This window comes from Phaseolus vulgaris, chromosome 3, assembly GCF_000499845.2.
Source record: "Phaseolus vulgaris cultivar G19833 chromosome 3, P. vulgaris v2.0, whole genome shotgun sequence".
Taxonomy (NCBI): domain Eukaryota; kingdom Viridiplantae; phylum Streptophyta; class Magnoliopsida; order Fabales; family Fabaceae; genus Phaseolus; species Phaseolus vulgaris.
The window spans coordinates 48,154,803-48,176,948 of record NC_023757.2 but is presented as its reverse complement, the minus strand read 5'-3'; the positions used below and the strand labels follow the sequence as shown (position 1 = coordinate 48,176,948).

The 22,146-nt window shown below is 27.5% G+C and overlaps 1 protein-coding gene across 4 annotated transcripts; it reads right to left on the bottom strand.

Annotated features, from left to right (window-relative positions):
* Positions 1-13,527: 13,527 nt before the first annotated feature.
* Positions 13,528-17,088, bottom strand: LOC137808311 (uncharacterized). 4 transcript variants are annotated; one of them, XM_068609354.1, is made up of 7 exons: positions 16,649-16,942; positions 16,267-16,496; positions 16,095-16,194; positions 15,936-16,028; positions 14,571-14,750; positions 14,333-14,488; positions 13,528-13,913 (listed from the first exon to the last, which is right to left on the bottom strand). In XM_068609354.1, the coding sequence occupies exons 1-7, from the start codon at positions 16,700-16,702 to the stop codon at positions 13,740-13,742; spliced, it is 987 nt and encodes a 328-aa protein (XP_068465455.1). In that variant the 5' UTR covers positions 16,703-16,942; the 3' UTR covers positions 13,528-13,739. The 4 variants fall into 4 exon arrangements, with proteins under 4 accessions (XP_068465455.1, XP_068465454.1, XP_068465456.1 ...); XM_068609353.1 differs by lacking the exon at positions 16,649-16,942 and adding an exon at positions 16,949-17,088 and having other exon boundaries at positions 15,936-16,194; XM_068609355.1 differs by having other exon boundaries at positions 15,936-16,194; positions 16,899-17,082.
* Between the last annotated feature and the right edge of the window lie 5,058 nt (positions 17,089-22,146).

Genomic DNA, 22,146 nt, shown 5'->3' with positions numbered 1-22,146 from the left:
AATATAGCCCTTGGAAAGATCTTTAGAGAAGGCATGATAAAAGTGTGAGTACATTTACGTGGTGTACAATCATAAATTGGTTTTGGAAAATGATCAAATAGAAAGTACAAGACATTATTAGTTTTTGGTTTTATTTTTAATGATGACACCTCCTATGATGTTATCATATGAGGACAAAAAAAGATAAGTTTATATGACTTATGATTTGCAATTGAAAAATTAAGACTTTCTTTTCATTCGACTTCTTCGTATCTCATCACATTTGGGAATTTGAAAAAAAATAAAACATCTTTGTCCAACTTATTTGAAGAAAAAGGTTGAAGGTTATGCTCATTGCTGGAAAAATGAAGTTGCATAAATGACATAATTTATATTGAATTTTTCACTCATTTACATATCTTTATCACTATCATCTCTAGTGCAAATTAGACTTTCTTTTTTTGCATCAGAACAACATTATCATGATGATTCTAAAGATGAATAGTTTCTTTTGTATTTATTCAATTGTAATATTATAATGATTATTAGTAATGATTATATTACTATTAGTTTTAATATATGAAAAATAATTCATGTGCATGAAAGACAATTTTATGGTTGAAACAGGTTTCATTTTAATATTTATTAGTAATTTTCTTCATTTTAATATTGATCAATAGAATGTGTATTATTTTAGAAGTTCACACAAGTTACAATACTCATTTGCTTAAGCAACCTACCTACAACACTTAGGGTTTAGGTCTTTAAGTGATAGGTCTTTATTCCAAAGTATTGCTTAAGCGCATGTAAATTTGTATTAAGCCAAATACAACTCTCTTGCTTCACAATCTCTTGCTTCAGCGATCTTAACGCTTTAAGCGACACTTTATTTCTTTTGTTTACAACATCTTATATCTCACTTTAGATCACATGTTTTCATCTAAACAAGAATTACTTAAGGTGATAATATATTATTTAAATGACCAAATAATTTCGTGACAATTCTTTTGTTATAATTTGAAATAGATAACTATATACAATTTTTATATATTCTTGTAATAAAAGTAGACTTTTTAATGTCACTATTTGTGATTATAAAGATTTTATTACCATTTTTTTCATAATGTATTCATATTTTCTTACAAAATCTTTTACAATGATGTTTTCAATGTTTGTGATGAATTGTTTTCGTGACAAACAATGGTCTTTTTAATGCCACATCTTTAATGAATAATTCGTAAATATTTTAAGTTTTAAGATGTTGACTTTAGTGAACTGTTGGAAACTCGTGAAATTTCATAACTATTTTAAGAAAATGATTTTGGTGTTTTTTAACCTCAATCACTATAATAGTACTTACTATCTTTCATTGATTTTATATCATGCAAGTGAGAAAAAAAGGTAGGCTTAACAGAGCATGCTCTTGAAAAATGTATTTCTAAAGGGGAGTAATAACTTCCTGGAGAAAAGTGCCTTGTAATATTTTAAACACATCTTTTATTCATTTTGTCTGCGATTATAAATAAAAATGCTAACAAATTGAATTATACATATCTGGGAGACCAACTCCTCCCAGGCAATAACAACTTAAAGCCAGTTTCATACTACCTATCCATGGTGATGCAAGATATACAGAATGTAATGCAGAGAAGGAAAACAAAGACTGATGTTATTACGTACATATGCATGCGTCTGCACTAGTTTTGGTGCTCCCAATTATAGCTTATTACACCACTAATTTCCCTGTCCAATTTTGTTTTGGTAATTAGGATGTCCAACGCCAGGGCTGTGACCTGGTCCTTCAGATTTGGAATCCTCTGCCACTGAAGATTTCATGTTGTTATGATCTTCTGATGTAATGATTCCATGGCCAACACCAGGACTTCCTCCTGGTGTAGTGGGTCGGAAAGCATTGATGGAGCCTTCACCTGAGTCTTCCAACTTACTAGATTTCTCATAGTGTGGTGATTCAACGTTTGTTTTAAGTGGTGGAAGGTGCACTTGGGGATCATTTGCTACAGTGTTTGTGTTTGTGTTTGTGTTTTGTAAGTAATGCTGGTTCAGTGCCTTTATATTCATTTTCCTGCCATGTGCTAGAAGGGAACCATGGCAGAGAACTAGAGCTAGAAAGATGAAAAAATATTTTTGCAAGGTCTGAAATTTAGCCATGGTCACTAAAGAAGCAAATAAGATGTAGGTATAATAAGTGAGAGAGAATGAAGTAGTTACCTCAGATAAGGAAGGTGATACCACAAGTTATGGGATCTTCACGGTATTTATAGCACGTTGAGTGTGAGTGATATCTCTTAAGATTCTTACTGATACTTAATGTAATTATGCAACTTGACTAAGTATGAGGAGTGCAGTGCATCATGATCTGCCACTGTCGACCGTTTATGTCAATTTGCTTTCAATTTAGTGGCCCACCAGCGCAGCCATTCTCTTTTCAACAAAATAAATTTTGCTCATCATTTTGTTTCCAAATGTATACATTTGATTTCATAATTTCTTCTTTTGCTGCATGTAAAAAAATTGCTTACATGAATTTGATTAATTGTCTTAGTTAGAATGAGATGATAATGCATGGTCTAATAGAGATGTGAGAAATGAAGTGAAGTTAAAAAGTTCATAATATGCTAATTTATGTGAATCAACTGGGGATAGGGATTTCTAGAGTTTCAATATCTTGTTTCGTAAAATTTCAAATTAGAGTGGCAGTGTGAGAAAGGAACACAGACAAGTTCACTAGATTATAAAAAAAACAGAGTAGTTCACTGCAACGGATTGACACTCACATGAAGGTCACTAATCAATCTGACATTTTTTAACCAAAATGGCTAATAAAATAAAATTTTAATTAGTATTTTAGTATTTGAAATTGTAATTTTTTTTAAAATTTAAAAAGTATTCATTTTATTCTTTACAAATATTATTTTAATCATTTTTAGACCTTTTATATATATATATATATATATATGATTTTATAGACTTCTGAAGTAGGTTTTATATTTAGTTATGATATGATGTACGCTAACCATATATATGATAGTTATATAATATTATGAGATTATGTTTTATTTTCAACCACCCTTGCTAGTTTGCGTGATTAGTGTGATGGTCGTACTTAATATGAAAGTATATATTGTTACAAGAGGGGAAGAAGCAAACAAATTTCTACATAATGTACTAATTTTTTATATTTTGTTGCAACAAAAGGGAAAGATGCCAATAAAGTTCTAAATGATGTACTGTTTTTTAGTTAAGAGTTTATCTATGATTTAGTATTTTCTAGGACTAAAGATATTTGTGTATATATATATATATTATGATAGGAATAAAAAAGAATTAGTAGACTTGCGCACCATCAGAATGGAGGCTGCAGAAAGATAGGGAGATTCTCCATAGTACATTCCCTCCACTTAGAGTGGTATAGTATTAATCTCAGATCTTTTACCTTGGTCCACAAGTTGCAGTGAAATCACATCATTGCATCAAGATTATGTATTAACATTTATCATGTCTTTCATTGGGTGTTGGACTCTACCATTACTTCTTCTGTAATTCATCAATTTCAGGCTAACACTTCATGTTTTAAAATTTGTCAATATTTCTAGAATGTGAATTATGGGAAGTTCCAAGTCTCAAGTGATTTTCATAGTAATATGTTATGCAAATTTTCATATTCCAAATTTCCTAGTTTACAAGTATTTTCGTCTATTTCAAATCCTTAAAAATACTTTTTAGTTAAATTTAAGGATCAAAATCAAGACTCAATTGATCAGATAGAATCAAACAATAAACATGAAACAAAAATACCAAAAAAAAGTAGAAAATAAAATATTATATATACATATATATCACCAAGAATACATTTGAACCGAGTAAATTACATTCAATATCAAGTTAAAAAGCACTTAGTCATTCATAACAGTTCCTCCAATCTTTATTTTTGATCTAATTTGCATAAGAAGGGTTGATATGAGCAAATTCTTCTCCTAGAATAGAGTTCTCTTCCTCTTCTCTCACTAACCTCTCTCTATCAAAATCACTTCTTTTTTCACCGCCCCTGTTTTATATTTGTTCTAGAATTTATTTAATGAACTTTATCTCAAGCGAGTCAATCTAGCTTAAGCTAGATCATTCGGTGTTGTTTTAGCTTGAGCGAGCAATTCTAGCCTGAACTATATTAGTATTGCACTATTAATTTAATCTAGATACTTTTAGCTTGAGCTAAATCTTCTAGTTTGAACTAGATGTTTCCTTTATAGTTTTCTTCTTTGCTCCTTCTTGTGATCCAATTAAGTTTTTGTTTTCTTTCTTTTAATGTTTCATATTCATCTAAAATTTACATAAAAATTGAGATTAAATTTTTTCATTTGTTTTCTGGTTCAAAATATATAATTGGATTCAATCATTCTATTCCATTTTCTCAATCGTAAAAACTACACATTAACACTTATCAATTAGTGCAATTAATGCATATCACTTAATTTTCACGCGGTCACACTGAATAATGTGATATTTAACCCAAGAACAACATTAATCAAATCAAACTCAACATTTTAAGTGAATGTCATCTATTAAAATTTTGTAAACTTAAACATAGGAATGTTATTACTCATACAACACGAATAACACCACCACATATCAATAATCTCAATTAAGCATTGATCCACATATTTTAAGTTTACGTTTTATTCATCAAAACAACCATCTTAATGCAGAATATACTATTATATAACAGAGAATGTAAAAAAGTAAAATTTCTAAATTGAAGATTTTAAAATAAATTAAAAAAGCAACATCTAACTTCTATTGATTAACTTCATTTTCTTATTCCTTTAAAATTTATCATTAAAATATTTTGAGTTTTACATTAATTATAGAATATTTCAATTTTTTAAAATTCACTTTTAGTTTTTATAGTTTCGTGAATATATAATTTTAATTCTTATAAAATTTTAGTAGCAAATTTAGTTCTTTAAATTTTTAAAACTTAACAATTTTAATGCATTATTGATATTAACTGAAAATAGTACTGTACATGTAAGTAAAAATGATATATTAATAGTAGATAAAAATTGCTTAGTTTTAAAAAAGTTAAAGGACTAAATCTAGAATAGGGACAAAACTGAATTCAAGTTTTTTTTTTAATTATAAATAAAGCAAAATACATACATATAAATCTTAAATGTAAAATAAAAATCACCATTCTTTTTTTTTATCAGCAATAAGAAATGAATAACCGGAGGGTGATTCAACCCTTATACATACCTATACAATATAATTCAGCTTCTCAAGCCACCCAAACCAGCACAATGGAAGAGCTCATATTAATCTACCACTAAAAACCCCGTACTAGCACAATACCAACCAAGTACAAACTCACTACGAACATATCAAGGAGCAAAAGAACAACAAGTTTTGGCCACCAATCCAACTACCAGCCCAACAATCCACAGACACCATCATCCAACAAAATAAATAAACCTGTCACCCTAAAAAAATCACCATTCTTTATTTTGTAATTAAGCGTTATAATAATATTTAAAATTATTTATAAGAAAGATTCCATTCTTGGTAACATGTTATTGTAAGATTGAGAGTAATCATTAGTAATATTGTTAAAGCATTGTAGTGTTTTCAAAAATTGCTGCTAACTTTTGGACTGAACCTTTTAAGACCACGTACTCAGCTACAATGAGCAATAAAGCAATTTACTATAAATAGTAACATTCCTAATGTCTTCATTTTATAATTTTTTTGCTTTTATAAGATTTAAGAGGTGGAAGCATTGATGAGTGTATGTGTAAATAAATACTAATTTTACAAATAAATATTCAGGGCACTCATGACAATTCTGAATATGCGCTAATTAATCAAATTAAGAAATGATGTTAAGGAGGGGAAGCAAAGTCAAGTCAAAAGTAGAGCATGGTCTCAGAGTCCCTACCACTTCAATATGTAACCCAGCCACTCACTTTGTCAATCACATTATATTTTATCAATATTTATTAAAGATGTGTTAATGGCACAATCTTTATTATGTTTTTTAATAAATATCTTATCATTAATTAAAGTTTATTAAAAACCTTAACATATATTAAAAAATCCACTTGAGAAGAAGTAAAGTATCCATTAAAAAGATCTCAATAAAGTTTATGAAAAGAAAAAGAAAGAAGGAGAAGCAGAGTAGGACTCTTTGGATGTAAGAGAATTGAATGAATTTAGGTATAAATTAGTATGAATATTTGAAGATGATTTGATCGATTAAATAAAATTAAAAAAATTAATATGAAAATATAATTTCAAAAAATATAAATTAAAATTAAAATAAATTATAGATTACTTATAATTGATTATCTAAACTTTCATGACAAATCTTCAGGTATTAGCAAATAAAGTTTAGTGTTATTTATATAGATTTCTGTAATTACACTTTTTAATACATTCTGTGTTTTACATTTTTTTTAATGCATCGATTTCTACACTTTCTCTTCATTAAATCCATATACGCATAGTTAACTCCCGGGACTGTGGAACAACCCCCACTTCTATGCCGACTAACTTACTAACTTAATTATTCATAAATAAACTAAGAATCAATCACTTGTTCTGTCAACAAATATAAACAGTTTATATATTGATTAAAATAAAAATTATAAATAATTACGTAGGATAAATTTACTAATTTTATAATAATTTTTAAAAAATTATATTAAAAACCATTTATCTTTGTTCAAGAGCATAATTTTCTTTATAAAATTAATTATATTCCCGTTAATCTCAATTGATTTCTAACAATTCTTATATCTGTCTTGTAACTTGAACCATGGTTGAGTAAAATATAGTTTTTAAAAGTTTATATATATATATATATATATATATATATATATATTAGTAAAACAAATCTTGAAAAGACTTTCAACTTGCATTCAGCTAATTTGTTTAAAGGGTAGAGATTAACTTTTTATTTGATAAATAAGAAGGAAAGTGCATTAGGTTAGTTGGTCTGTGATGCCATAGCCAGTGGCTAGGTCGCATTGGTATTATATATGTTTATTAATTGAACTACTTTATTCACAAATGAGAACTACATTAATAATTCTTTTTCAGGTCTCTAGCTTTATTTTTTATAATAGTGTGATGTGACTTATTTATAACCTAATCCTTGTTGTTGTCTATGGTGTCATGTTTGTTGTCATTATCGGTGGAATTGAAATGTATATATTGCAAGGAGATTGGGGAAGTACTGAATATGAAATTTATTTATCATTGAATATGCCTCGTTTTCAAGCGATTTTCATTTTTTCTGTTGGGCGATCTTTCACTCTCAGAAATTTCAACAAAAATCAATATAAAATGAAGAGAGAAAAACTATCAAAAACTAAACTAATCTTTAGAGACTTTTATTTCTAAGAAAATTAAGATTAAAACGAAAAAGTTGTGATAAGTGTTGGAGATCCCACATCGACTAGAGATGAGAGCCTTTTATAGTATATAAGTGGGTGTAAACCTCACCTTATTGAGCCGGTTTTATGGGGTTGAATTAGGCTTAAAGTCCACTTTCGTAATAATAAGATTGAATAACACTCTTTATATATATATATATATATATATATATATATATATATATTATAACTACTAATAACCTAAAAAAGTAGTTTGCTCAAATATATGTAGGTTGTTATTATTCTAAGAATTTGTAATTATATAGGGTTATTTTTAATGAGGCAATGGTGTATGGGTAAATTTTAAATTTTCTAAGATAAATTTTTCATATACAATGTATTAATTTGTCTGCATGTTTAAATTCTACTCATTGACATTCTTGTTTTATCACATTTCTTCATATACAATGTATTAATTTGTCTGCATGTTTAAATTCTACTCATTGACATTCTTGTTTTATCACATTTCTACATATATTTAAAAGAATGATTTGTGAAGGACACACACAAAAACATATTGCAAGCACATGCAGAAAAAAAAAATTTGGTATCCAACTATTGGAAAGTGGGTTAACATAACAACTCTCAGTTTCATGTAAACATATAAACTTTTGAAGGAAAAAACACTATAACTGATAAAAAAAAATTAAATACAACTTTTGTCATTCTATTGTGTTTAATATATGTCAATTTTGTTCAAATACTCAACATGTCATTTTGAAATATAGAGATTTGATCTTCTATTTATAAGTTCAATTGATATAAAAAATTATTTATTACAACGGTAATTCATCTTCATATTATTTGACAGCAAAGGTAACTTTTTTTTATTGATCACATTGTATAAGTTGATAAGAAAGATTTAAATTTTTTTTACCAAATGAGAAAAATCAGTTAAAAAGAAGATTAAGTCAAATAACACGATTATTTCATTCCAGCAAGGTTGTGTTACATAAAAAAGAAGAGAAAATCAAGTGTTTTAAACAATAAGAAAATAAAGTTGTTCAAATTCGTATATTTATTAAATTTTAGATATCAAAAGCACTGAAAAAAATTTAGAGGTATAAATTTTAATACGAGTGAGTTTGCTGAGAACTAAAAGTCATTAAATCCATTTCTTTTGTTAGATATGATACTTTGTTTATCATAAAGAAAACTGAGTTAATTTTGAAAAAACAAATTTGTGCTTAAACATTTGGGCTACTCTGTTTCCTAGCCCAAAAAGGCACTATTACTTGCACGGTTATAATAAGGCAGTTTCTTCCTACACCCCTACATTTTTCTTCCTGCACCCCCATAATTTTGTAAATTCTGAAACTGACCTTCATCTGTTATTTGAATTTGGGATCTGTGAGTGTGATACGGATTTATCAATCCAGAAGTGAATCATGTTGCATTCTGGATGAGGGGGTGTTTCGGAAGCAAAGTTTGCATAAATTGTTGATTTTCGGATTGTTGAATCCAGAAGCTTAATTTCTATTACGGATTGGTGAATCCAGAATGATTTTTTTTCAATTATGGATTTCTGAATCCGGAATGCATATTTTGAATTATGGATTGGCGGATCTGGATTGATTTTTTCAATTATGGATGTTTTATATTTTTTTATTTTGGATTAACACTGTCATTCATGTACTACCGGAAGCACCAATACGAGAGATTACCGGACACGCCAATCTGAAATTTTACCGAAAGCGCCAATCCAAAAATTTACCAGATTTTATAATCCAGAATAAAAAAAACATAAATATACAGTTTTATATAGGGACAATTTTATCTTTGCACAACCTTGTGGGGTGCAGAAAAAAAAATGTAGGCGTGCAGGAAGAAACTGCCTTATAATAACTCTAACAAAACTCTTCATGGCCAATTCTTCCTGCACCCAATGAATTGTGTTCTATACTGGATTATTTTTAAACTTTTAACATTATCTTTCATTTTGGAAATAAAATTTGGAATAAAAAAATAAATTTCCAAAAATAAAATTCAGAATATATTTTTTTTATTCTGGAAATAAAATTTTAGAATAAAATTGTAAAATCAAAATCTCATTTTGTAAAATTAGTTCATGAATAAAAAAAATATATTTTAAAAAAATATTATGAAAAAAAAATCTGAAAATGTATTCTTAAAAAAATATTACGAAATCCAAAAAAGTATTCTAAAAATCCAAATCTTAAAACATATTCTAAAAAATGAATTTTGTAATACATTTTGACTCGGACTCCCTTTCATCTAAGGACAATTTTTTTAAGGAAAATTTTGTCATTTTACGTAAGCATTGACGCAATCACAATTCATCCGGTGCAGAAAGTAATTCGGCCTCTTCCTGTATTGAAAAGAAACATAATGTTTGGAAATGGTAATTATGGATTGCTACTGGCACCTCCTTTTTTGCTATCTAATATTTATCTTTTCATCCTTTTATGTGTAATTGAGATTTTATACACAATGAAAATAAAGTTTAATTATTTTGTTGCATCCTGTATTACAATGAAAACATGCTTTTGTTACAAGGGAACACTCAACTATTCATGCTCATTCTCTTTGTGTGGAGTATCCTCATGCACGATAACCTTTTTTTAAAAAAAAATTATCAATAAAACTATCAACTTAGTATCCATTATTCAATGGGTATCAATATACCCTTATCCTTGCTTACTATTTTCTTTTAATTAAACAAAAGTATAATTTTACATTTTAATTGCACGGCGTAATATATAGAAAACTAAATTATTTATTTGGTTCCTACTTTTATATAATTGATCCAATTTAATTTCTACATTATTATAATTTTTAATTAATTTTCTTATTTTTTAAATTAACGTTAATTTGGACTTTTCATCAATTGTGACACAAACACGTTAGATTCATCAAGTAATCTAACATAAGGAACCAAATGAATAGTAATTTAAAAAGTGAAAGACTTTTAGAGCTTTTAATGTAACACTCTTGATTTTAATTTTATAGTAAATATTTTTCTTTTATTATTATATCTATAGGTATAATTTTTTTTTATCATAAAATCAGGCTCAAAATCTCATAATGTTGACATTCAATTAATTATAAAATGTTTTAATTTTGTTTAACTTTAATCGAAAGAATTATAAGATTTATTCGTTTATTTTCACTTTAATATAGATAAAAATATAAAATAGTGATATATTAAAAATTTATACAATATATTTGAAGTTTAAAAATATATATATTTAAATTTAAAAATATTTTAGAAATATATACTAAGAGTAAGTATTTGAGAGCTCACTTTTAATAAAATAAGGACGTGTGAAGAAAAGGAAAGTTATAATATTAAATAAAAACTAAAAATGTCCAATTATCATTAAACTTTTAATTCATCTCTTTCACTTTCTCATTGACTTTTTTTTTCTTTCTCAATTCTTATTAACCTATGCTTATTTTTTATACTGATTATTGACACTTTTGTGTTTATGGATTGTTCATTGATGAGTTTGAAGCCTATTTTTACTCCATCTTATTTTGAAAAATGACCCAAAATACGGGGGGAGAACTTTATAAAAAATTTAGAATGCAAATTCATAAATCTTTCAATTCAGACTTTGGTTAAGTATACATTAACAAAAATTCCATAACTTATATCTTACTTCACTATGTGATCTGAGATGTATTTTTTTTTTTAAATATACTTAAAAAATTTAATGTAAGATTTGAAATTACCCAAAAATGTTTTAAAATGAAAGAGTTATGAATATCAAAAGTCTTGTCTTGTTCAATTTGCATGTCAAGCAAATTATAAGAAGTGGTTTGGCAATTTGAAGCGTTCTCTTTTCTACGTGAACAGAAAATCACTACCACAGCGATTCTTGGTGTTGAAGTGATTTTACGACCATCGAAGTTGTTGAAGGTGGCGATCATTAGGGCACGCAGGAAAAATGTACTTTAAGCAATATAAGATGGAGAGTGTAGTAATGGTGTCAGCTTTAACAGTTTTTCAGTTATAAAACTCCCAAATTGGATTCAAATGTTTGGCTTTATGGAAGGAATCATGAAACGGGAATTTTAAGGGAGACACAACTTTGTCATCAAAGCAAGTTGCTTTTTTTTTTTTGTTTTTGGCCACTTTTTACTTTTACATAAACTATGGCCCTGCATAAAGTATTAACTTCATTATAATATGGAGCATATTTTTAAATTTAACAAAAAATAAATTGAACAAAGTGCAGGTTAAAGTTTGGTAATTATTATATTGAATGCAGAAGATTACATAATAATCTGGTGGTGATACAGAATTGGGGATCACTGATAATATTTTTTTAGGGCAAGGTATTATAGGTGATTTATGGATTTTTGAATTCATGTAGAGCTTAAATGTGATCATTAGAATTTGTAGATATTATTAGGAAGTGAAAGTCTAACTTAAGTTTAGAATAATTTTATATATTATGAAATATTTTTATCATATGTATTTCAGAAAGAAAAAGAAATAGAATAGGTGAAGGAAGAAAAATAAGGAGATGTATAAGTATTTAGGTAATATTAGAGATTACGAATTTGTTTCAGGCAAGAATTGTTCTACCTCCATTTTTATTCATAACAAGGAAAAAAAACATCTTTTCTATAACAAAAAGTACATATAATATTATGGTAGTGTAATTAAATGTCAAATATTAATTAAAATTAAGGGTATTTATGAAAAGAATCATTAAATAAAATAAAAGTACATTATTTTTGCTTATGAAGGAAAAGGAAGGTATTATTTAGTAACAAGGCGACGGTTTTATATCAGCTATTATTTATTTATTATCTAAAAGGGAGGTGGATAACCACGAGAAAAAAAAGGTGTAGTTTTGGGCTTTGAATCGTCCAAGGTGGCCTTTTATTGGGCCTCCTTTTTGCACCCTCTTAATTTCCATCTGCACTTCCACAATAAAATACCAAATTGCCTCTAAATCTTCTCTTTGTCCTTCTACATATAAAAATTGAATGAGATTCGGATATAATAATTTCTGCTACCACTCGGATTGTTTGCCTACATTTTTGGAAACTCTGTTTGATGTAATAGTTTCCATAATATGCAAAAAACACATTTTACATTCTGTTTAATCGGAAAACTTGATCTAATTTATAGCTTTTCTTTTTATATATTTTTAGTTGACATGTGCTAACAAAACATAGAAAATATGCTTTTAAAAAAAATATTAACCAATTGTTGACATATTGTAGGTGAGATGGAACGAGTTTTGCATTGGAAAGTTGAGAAACATTGGAGAAAGTCAAATTGATATGATGCTTAAGCAGATTCATTAAAGTAAATAAGTTGCTTGATTGATAACTACGCCTTTATTCATGAGGTAACGGTCTGATTCAACAAAGATATTTACATTTTGAGCAATTAAATTTGTGTCAGATAATGGAACTCCTTTGCACGTGACTACAAAACACTGACAATTTTTCAAGTTTGCGTTTCTAAGTCAAGGAAGAAAAAATCTCAAAAAATACTAAAAAGAACTCGATATTAAAAATTCTGTATCAAATTTCACAAAATAAAATCAATGGGCCAAGATCATAAGCTGTAAATGATGGGTGAAAACATCTTACATGTTAGGCAAATGGTTAGTTTTGAAGATAGTTGACTTAGTTAAAAGTTGTTTCAAAAAGCCAAATTATAAAATAACTATTCTTTTACATGGTGCCAAGAAACAGGAAGCAGTTGCCGTTGATGGAGGTAATCTGTGGAATCCTTCACCATATGTCTCCTGTGATTACAGGTTGTTGTAAGGTTGATGGCACTTGTGGGGCCATTGGTTAGTAAAAGTTGTAGTTTAATTTCCTATTCATTAATAAGCTGAAATTTATGGTTTCCCTGCCACCACACATTTATAATCTTCCATCCATTTGTCATGAAGACCATAACCATGATTTTAAAGAGTAACCACCAATTCTTAACAACAACGAATGCAAGACCCAAAATTTATTGTCCTAATGAGTTTTTAAGGTTTTTTTTCTTCTGTCGACTGAAAAGGTTTATGTGAAGCTACCTCATTTCGAGGCCAGTTTGCATTACCACTTTTACAATTACAGAAACTTATAATGGTGGTGGTTACCACAGGCCTCGTAATAACAAAAAAGTAATGCTCATCTTTGCTCATAAATTAGCTGGGCGTGTACAAAGTAATTCAAAAATGCTCAAAAATAAGATTACAAAGGAACGTACATCTCAAAAATGGAGTGAAAAAAATCAGAATGTGGAGACAGTTTTCTTACAACCAGCAACAAAACTTTAAACTGCTTCCTGAGAGATATTTACACCTTTCCAGGAGTTAGAGGAGGTTAAGATGAATAATCAGTTTGGAGGAAACACTCATAAGCAGTTCCATGTAGTGTTTTGTTCACATCTTCCCAATTTTTAATGTGATCTGACAATTGTCCTTTGTGTATCTTAACCTGACGGCTTGCTAATTCCATCTGTGGCAATCCTAAAAAATCTTGCACGTCTTTCAGCTTCTGAATAAATGTGAAACAAATGTATTTTGTTAACTTCAAATATATATATATATATATATTCATTTTCAAGAAACAAAAGTTTGCTATATCAACCATGTCACGGAACCATGTTAGAGGTTTAGTGAAATTCATTTTCAAGAAAGTTTTGCTACATCACTCACTTGCAGCTTCATTATTTCACATATACTTTGTTAAATATAGCTTTGTTTCACACAAAACAACTCTACATTCTTCAGCCTTAAAGTATGTGCAGGAAAATGACTTGGGGGAGAGAAGGAAGAAACTTCAGTAAAATTTGTGAGGAAATTGAAATTACTTCCTAGATTATCAAATAAAAGTTTTTAATAATAAATTGTGCTCGAATAATGCATCCAAAAAACTTTTAGTACAAAATGAGAGAGTTATATTGAGGCACTTACAGTACGATTTCTAATTAGATCTTCATAGTACAGGATCATATGCCTATTGGTGTTGAAGTATTGTAAAGCCTTTGCAGTTCTCATCTCCATATCCTTCAAATTAGCCAGCAATGATGTAGAATTAATGATAGGCTTGTACTTTGAAAGTGTATCCGCCTAAAAGAAGACAAATCAGTTTCATTTTATGTTCAAGATATAAAGGGAAAGGCAATACACACACATATATATAGAGAGAGACCTCTTCTATGGAATGTACATGAGACTTATGAGCTCCATTCAAAAGTTTAGCATTTTGGTCATAGGAGTTGGCAAGCATTGATACCATTCTGCGTAATAAGTTTCTTCGAAAAAGAAATATGACAGAAACACCTCTACGGTTGAAGTAATCTGCTACTTCCTTAGGGTGCTCCATTAATCCCTGCACAAAATCAGAAGTCTTGATGCTTTTACTAAATACTAATCTATAAAACAGAAATGCAAAGCCTGAGCCACAAACGCATACCAAACAGCAAAATAAACTTTTGATTCCATAGTGTCACTGAAGTAGCTATGTAGGTGAAATAAGCATAACTATACTTTTGATTCTATAGTGTCACTGAAGTTAGATTTTGCTTCTGCCTGTTTTATTAGCTACAATGTTATTCCAGTAGTTTCCATATTGACACAATTTAGTCTCCTATCAGATTCATATTCATCCATATGGTCAGACATGTATAAAAATACATGCATTGTAAATCTTAAATGTTAGGTTATTATGTAATACACACCATGAGATTTAATGATATCACACTCAATACCCCTTCTTCTATTGACATTTAGATTTCGGCTCTACCAGACTTACTATCCATAATGTTATTCCTGTAATTTCCAAAGCAACGCAATTTAGCCTCCTATCAGGTTCATGTTAATCCATTTAATCTCCTTCTGGTAAAAAGTCGTCACTATTTCTATGATATAAACTAAAATACTTGCTCAATAAATCTCACATATTAGATTACAGGGCAAAATCCATTCAAACACCCTGTCATTTAATGATTTTACAATCAACACATTTTTTTTGGACATTGCACCGACCGACCTCAATTCGTATAAATCATAAGAAATCACAGGTGATCTGTACCAAACAGAAGGGTACACTACACAGTATTATGTTACTACAGAGGGTACAAAATGAGAGTATTATGTTACTACAGAGGGTACAAAATGAGAAGGACATCAGGGGTAATATCACTAAAACCACAGGGGGTATAAGCATAATTTTCCTAATATTTAATTATATTATACGCAACAAGGTGACCCTACTCTATTCAATGATCTGAACTGATAGACAGAAATTGATAACAGTGTTCCAGAGTCTCAGAAAAAGTACTTGTCCTCAAAGTCAAGCACATGGGTCAAGTTTAGACCCTTCGCATCAAATACACGAAGCGGTGGGGGGCATCAAAATCACATTGAAACCACCTAAGCCATTAATATGCGTATCGTATGTTTACAAAACAAATAACGTTTCCCCTCTCTTGAAACACTTATGTTTAAGTAAGTTTGTGACACATAAACTAGATCACTACACTCTGGAAAAAGACTCAACAGTGAGCACTTTTACCTGATTAAGCATCCACTTCAATCCAATTGCAGCTGAGCACTCATTCTTGGAAGCACTACTGAACCAATCCAGGTTGTAAACTTTATCCAAAGTCTGCACAATGGTAGAAACATTTACTCTTCTTTCTCTAACAGAAAAAATCTCCCCATTGGAGCTCACATTAATATGGCTATTCAAAAGGGTCTCAAACCACCCACTGCCTGATCTCTGATTTGACAAAATAGCAAAGAACCGCACAGGATTCCCAGCACACTCACTCCTACCAAAGCCAAAAGCCAATTAACAACCAAAGCCAAAATGACCATAAAACACGGAAGCTTTTTCACATTACCTGTTGAAAGACACAGGATTGGGGTAATGCAACAAAGGAACATCTGTTAGGCCCAATCTATTCCGTGAAGGCTTCTCACTTTGCAACTCCATAAGAATAGTCCTAGCATGAGTGCTTACCTGCTTTAGACAAACTGAACAGATAAAAACACCACACACCATTGAAAAGATCAACACTGACATCCTTAAGAGCAAAGGTGATTTCTTTGGAGGCTTTGTAACCAGAATGTCCTACAACCGAAGTAAGAGAAAAACATTACAACCATGTCAAAGGAAAGAAAAAGGATACAGCGTAAAATAAAAATCGATGCTTCAAAAGATGAAATGCAGTAATTTTATTAGAACTTGTTCCAGTCACACAAGCCTAATCAAAAGAAAGTTACATTTAAGACTAATGGGTCAGATCGAAACATGCAGAAGGAGCTCAAAGCATTCATTTTTTCTCCTTCCCCGGTTTGGTCACAAAGTGAAAACAATAAATTTCAAAAATAAGTGTGAAGAGGGAAAAAAATAAGGTGAGAGCCAGTTTCAGCGTGTTTGAAAAGTTTTGGAAACGAAAAAAAAAAAAAACATAAAAGAGGCATGATGGAAACTTGGAAGGATTGCCAAAAGAAGAAGCACATTGTTGCTCACAGCAGAAACGACAAATGGTTTTATTATAAGTGAGGACCGCACAGTAGCACCTTGTTGAAGAAACACATGTCTTTTAGTACCATTGCTGTTCCAGAAGAAACAAGAGAGATAGAGAGAGAGAGAGATAGAGAGAGAGAGAGAGAAATCAATGGAGCTGAATGTTTGAATTAGCAAAGGAACATGACAACCTATGCACTTCTGGTTCAATCAAAAGTTTTATACAAGAGTATTTTTAATTCTGTGAGATTCAGATAATTAATAATTATGATTTTTAAACACGTTTAGTTAATGATAAATAATATGTTTATAGAAACTCGTTATATTTTTAGAGGGTTTTTTTAGAAAATATTTAGTATTATGATAAATTTTAAAATAAGGATGTCTTTTTTTTAGAAAATTTATATATTTTATAAGGAAATGTATTGTCTGGTGGTGAAATTTTTAAGAAAAATTGAAATTATAATAATTTATAAATGTATTGAAATTATTTAAATTTATAAAATTTCAATTTTACCAAAAAATAAATATTTTTAAATTATTCATGATTATTTTTTCTTTCTTTTTTATTTTTACCATTTTTATCGTCTTTTTTTTCTTTGTCCTCTCTATCAATATTGACGTAAATTAAGAACTATCAATTTTATACTCTTGGTGCTAAATGTTAAAATTACTTTGGAATTACTAAATGTTCAAAAATGAATTGATGAGTATCTCCAATAATATGTAATATTGAAATTTCAAAATTTTAAATGTATATTTAAAAAATTACTTAAAAATTAAATTGTCTCGTAAAAGTAAGAATTTAAAATTAATTTTTTTTAATTTAATGATAAAAAGTAATACAATAGAGTAATTTAAATTTCACACTTTCTGAAATTTCAATATTTTTATCAAAATATAAGTTAACAAAAATTTTAGTTCTCACCAAGGTTTCTTTTATTTTTAATTTGAGTTGTGAAAAAAGTTATTTATATATGTATTTAATTAATTAATTTTAATTTTCTTTCTTATCCTTTTATTTTAAATTCAAATTATTTTTATTTTTATTTAAAATAAAATTTTACAATTTAAATATAAAATATAATTAAAATTATATAAAAAAAATATTATTATAAAATAATATAATTAATCATATTATATATATAATAAATTATAAATATAAATAGTAATAATAAATATAATTTTTAGTAATAAAGAAATAAATTTGTATAAGAATTATAGTAATTACAAAAAATAAAGATAAAAATAATATTATTATTTAATATAAAAATAAGTTTTTATTAAATATTTATAATTATAATTTATAAATAAATCAATTAAATCATTATAATTTATAAATAAATCAATTAAAATAATTTTTTAATAATTTTTAAATATAAAAAAGAAATTGTAAATTTACATTTTTTATCAATTAAAAAAAATAATTAAAATCACACACATCACATCATTTACAAATTTTCATAATTTTTTCATACATCCATTCAATTTACCTTAATCCAAATATCCTACATTGCTTTATACTTTCTCTTCAAATCAACTTAAATTCAATATCTTATTTTCATTCTCTAATCCAAACATAGTGTAAAAGAAAATATTCATGACAGTGATTTTTGTTTTAATATGTTTTTCTATATTTAAAACAAACCCCGCTATTTTCTTAAAAGTATATGCTGGTCTTTTCTAATTTCAAATATTGAGAATAAGTTGAATTATTAATTTAGTTATAAGATTTTCCTCAAAAAAATATCAGTATTGAATTATACTGTAAATTTGTAATTATTAAAGGCATGTTTATATTTCAAATTTCTATTAAATTCAATTTATTAATTCATAAATTTTGAATTGACATTTTAGGTTGTTTCTCTGAAAAAAAAAATAGGTCATGAAGATTAATTCTTTGGATTACAAACCTTATTAAAGAGGATTTTCCTTTTTCTTAAAAAAAAAAATAATTTTCTACAAAATTAAAAAAGTAACATAATATTTTCAAAGGAGCAACACAATACACTTATATCATAATATAATTTACATGTTTATCTATTATATGCGAGCTATGAGACCCGAATACTCTTTTTAAATGACGTGTTTGTGTTGGACACACGTATCGGACATCAATACTCGAAATAAAAATACTAAGAATTTTAACACGATTCTAATCCAAATTTAGAAAGAAAATACATTAATTTTCTAAAAACTCAATCTTATTTATAAATTTTTAATATGATTATAAATATAAAAAACAAATCCTTCTTAATTAACCATAAAAAATATTTTTCTGTTTCAAAACAAATTGAAACATACTTATATATATATAAATATTTATTATCAATTTATATAATTCATAATTATATAATATATAGATATGTATCTCATATCCTACATTTTAGATATTATACGTATCTTCATATTCGTGAGATTAGTATCTGTTTATTACATTATTAATTATTTTGACGATATTTGTATTAGTGCAAAGCATATACTCAAATGTCAATGAATCTCGAAGGTTGTCATATTCAAAATGACTTGGTCAACAGTTTGATTTCAATGGCTCTGGATAAAGTAAAATTTCAAAGCATCACCTTAAATCAATAAAATAATTTGAAAATTCTCATAGAAAATGAGGTAAGTCGCTAAATACAAAAAAAAATTGTGAAATAAGCAGACATGACTCATTCATTAAATGGAGTTAATTTTCTTTAAGTTTTTAATTAAAAATGTTAAACATGTAATTAAAGTTTTATCTTTTTGCTATGAAAATCATATTTTAAAATATGATTTTAGTTTTAATTTTAGTTTACTTATGGACTACAACAAATTTAACTTTTATTTATAAAAACAGTATTTATATTTTTTAAATTTTAACACAAATTTTGTTTATAGACGTGTTTGCAGCTTATTTATTTTGGCAATTTTTTAAAAAGTAACTCGATGATGCAAAGACGACTTTTATTTAGTTAGGAATATTATTTATAACTTGACGTTTACCTAAATTTGTAAAAGGTAGGGTACTTCAAAACGATGTTTCCATTTTTGGCCCTTAATTATTTTTCTAGTAATATTTTCTATAAGTGTCTCTCTGTCTTTTAGTTTCCGAATCCTCATTACTATAAAATAATAATGGCACTGCTGATATAATTACTTGTCATTAAAAAGTTACCTAATTACTTCTGTAGTTATGGCAATAAACATAACTTTTAGTAGTTTAAGTATCTTATTATAATTTTGTTTTTTTTAACTAGTTGCTATTACTTTTTATTTTTTTTATAAATATGTTTTTCAGGGTCAAATAAATATTTTTATCGAAAAATAAATGAATAAATTAGTCGGTGATAGTGGTTTCTAGCAAATTTACGAGGCTACAAATTTGTACAACTTTTATTTGATAAACCTAACAACAATCAATGGCGTGTACCAAATCCAACTATGATATTTTAATATATAAATCAATAAGTTTGATCAAATTAAAAGTTTCATAATTATTTTTTTATTTAAATAATTGCAAGAAGGTTATGGTTATCTCTTTGTAACTTTGTTACGATGAGATATGAATAACACTCAAGTGTCTAGAATTTCTTTACTTTTTATCCAAATATTTAAATTCATTATAACGTAATTATAGTTTGGGCTCAATCTTTAAATTTAATCATTTTGTACACGCTTAAATTTTTTAAAGTTTTTATTTATAATTTATCATAAAAAAAACTTAAGTAAATTTTGAATAATCATCATTGATTTATAAAAAATATATTATTTTTTCTTAGACATAATTTATATTAAATTCACTAATTAGGTATGTCTTGAAGTTTTGCATGTTGTTTCTCAAACACAATAAATTTTTTTTTATTATCTTATAATTCTTACAAAATATTCAAATTGTAACTTCTTATCGAACTAATGTATATGCTATAAAGTATCATATAAAATGTCACATAACATGATATTTACAATCTTAGACACAATTACAAACGATTCATAGAAGAAATAGAAATTTCCTTCCAATACTCCTTGCATCACAACAATATCACTCTTCTTCCTGATCTACATCACGTCACCCCTAATATGACTCTTCTACCACTTCATATCTAATGTTCCAATAAATATATGATTTTTCTTCAACTTTAGGATGTACCTAATGTTGGTCAATGTTTGAAAAATGTGTCACTATCCAAACAACAACTTTAAACTTAGTAAATTAGTCCCAATGAATACATATATGAAAGAAAGCAATTAGGTCTAGTATTTATTGGTAAGATAATTATTTCCTATATGTAACAACTAATACAAAGTCTTTATGTAATGTATCATTCTACACAATAGCCATTACTTGATATGTTTCTCTCAATTCAGGACAATTTTTCTTACAATGACCTAATTGTTTTGTGATATTTGCAAAAAAAATTAAAGTTAGCCATTATACTCCTATGCTTCTTGACCTTCTTGTTTTCTTTATCAACCTAAAAAATTATGCATCTCCATCATTTGAGACACAATTCTCTTGTATATAGTCTAAAACTTAACTTTTTCATGTATACATCATTTTCTATAGTCAACAAAATTATCAATTTTTTATAAGATGATAAGAAAGAGGCTAGCAGAATCATCAATACACCATCATATTCTACTTTAATATTTATGTCGCAAAGCTCCATCACAATAATATTGAGATCATCGAGGTAAGTCTTGAGTGACGCAACCTCCTTCGTAGAAAGTCCACAAAATTATTTCTATAGTTTCTCTTTATCACTCTTTTCATTGTAGACAAATAAGACAATAAGCAAAACTAGAAGTTCTTACTCTCAAAGAGGTTTATTAAGAATGTCTACTTGTATAAGAAGGAAACGATAATTAAAATACTTAAAATAATCAAATTTACTATATTTTATTAAAAAAAAATTTAAAGAAAAATTACATATAATCCACAAATGGCTCTCCTATATATACACATCAATTTCTACTTAATTATTTTGATAATTATTTATATTACTTGTTGTGATATTAATTATTAAACAAGACATTTATTAGGTCAAAAGTTATTACTAATAATTACGATTTAATTTATGTTCAGGACATAAACCTAAAAAAACCTAAAAAGAAAATAACCAAGACCATACAAAAAATATAATACAATATGAAACCTCACAACTAATCAAAATTAATCAATTACATATTTTATAGACAAAATCAAATATTTTCCTCGCACCCAAATTTTAGATTATTTACTTACAGATACATTGTATAGAGTACAAAA

Excerpts from the sequence above, each read along its gene's own strand:
- LOC137808311 (XM_068609352.1), bottom strand. The coding sequence starts at position 16,702 with ATGAATGCTTTGAGCTCCTTCTGCATGTTTCGATCTGACCCATTAGTC. Across the intron at positions 14,751-15,935 it reads TGAAGTGGATGCTTAATCAG|GGATTAATGGAGCACCCTAA; the intron begins GTAAAAGTGCTC and ends GATTTTGTGCAG. Across the intron at positions 13,914-14,332 it reads ATCTAATTAGAAATCGTACT|AAGCTGAAAGACGTGCAAGA; the intron begins GTAAGTGCCTCA and ends ACATTTATTCAG.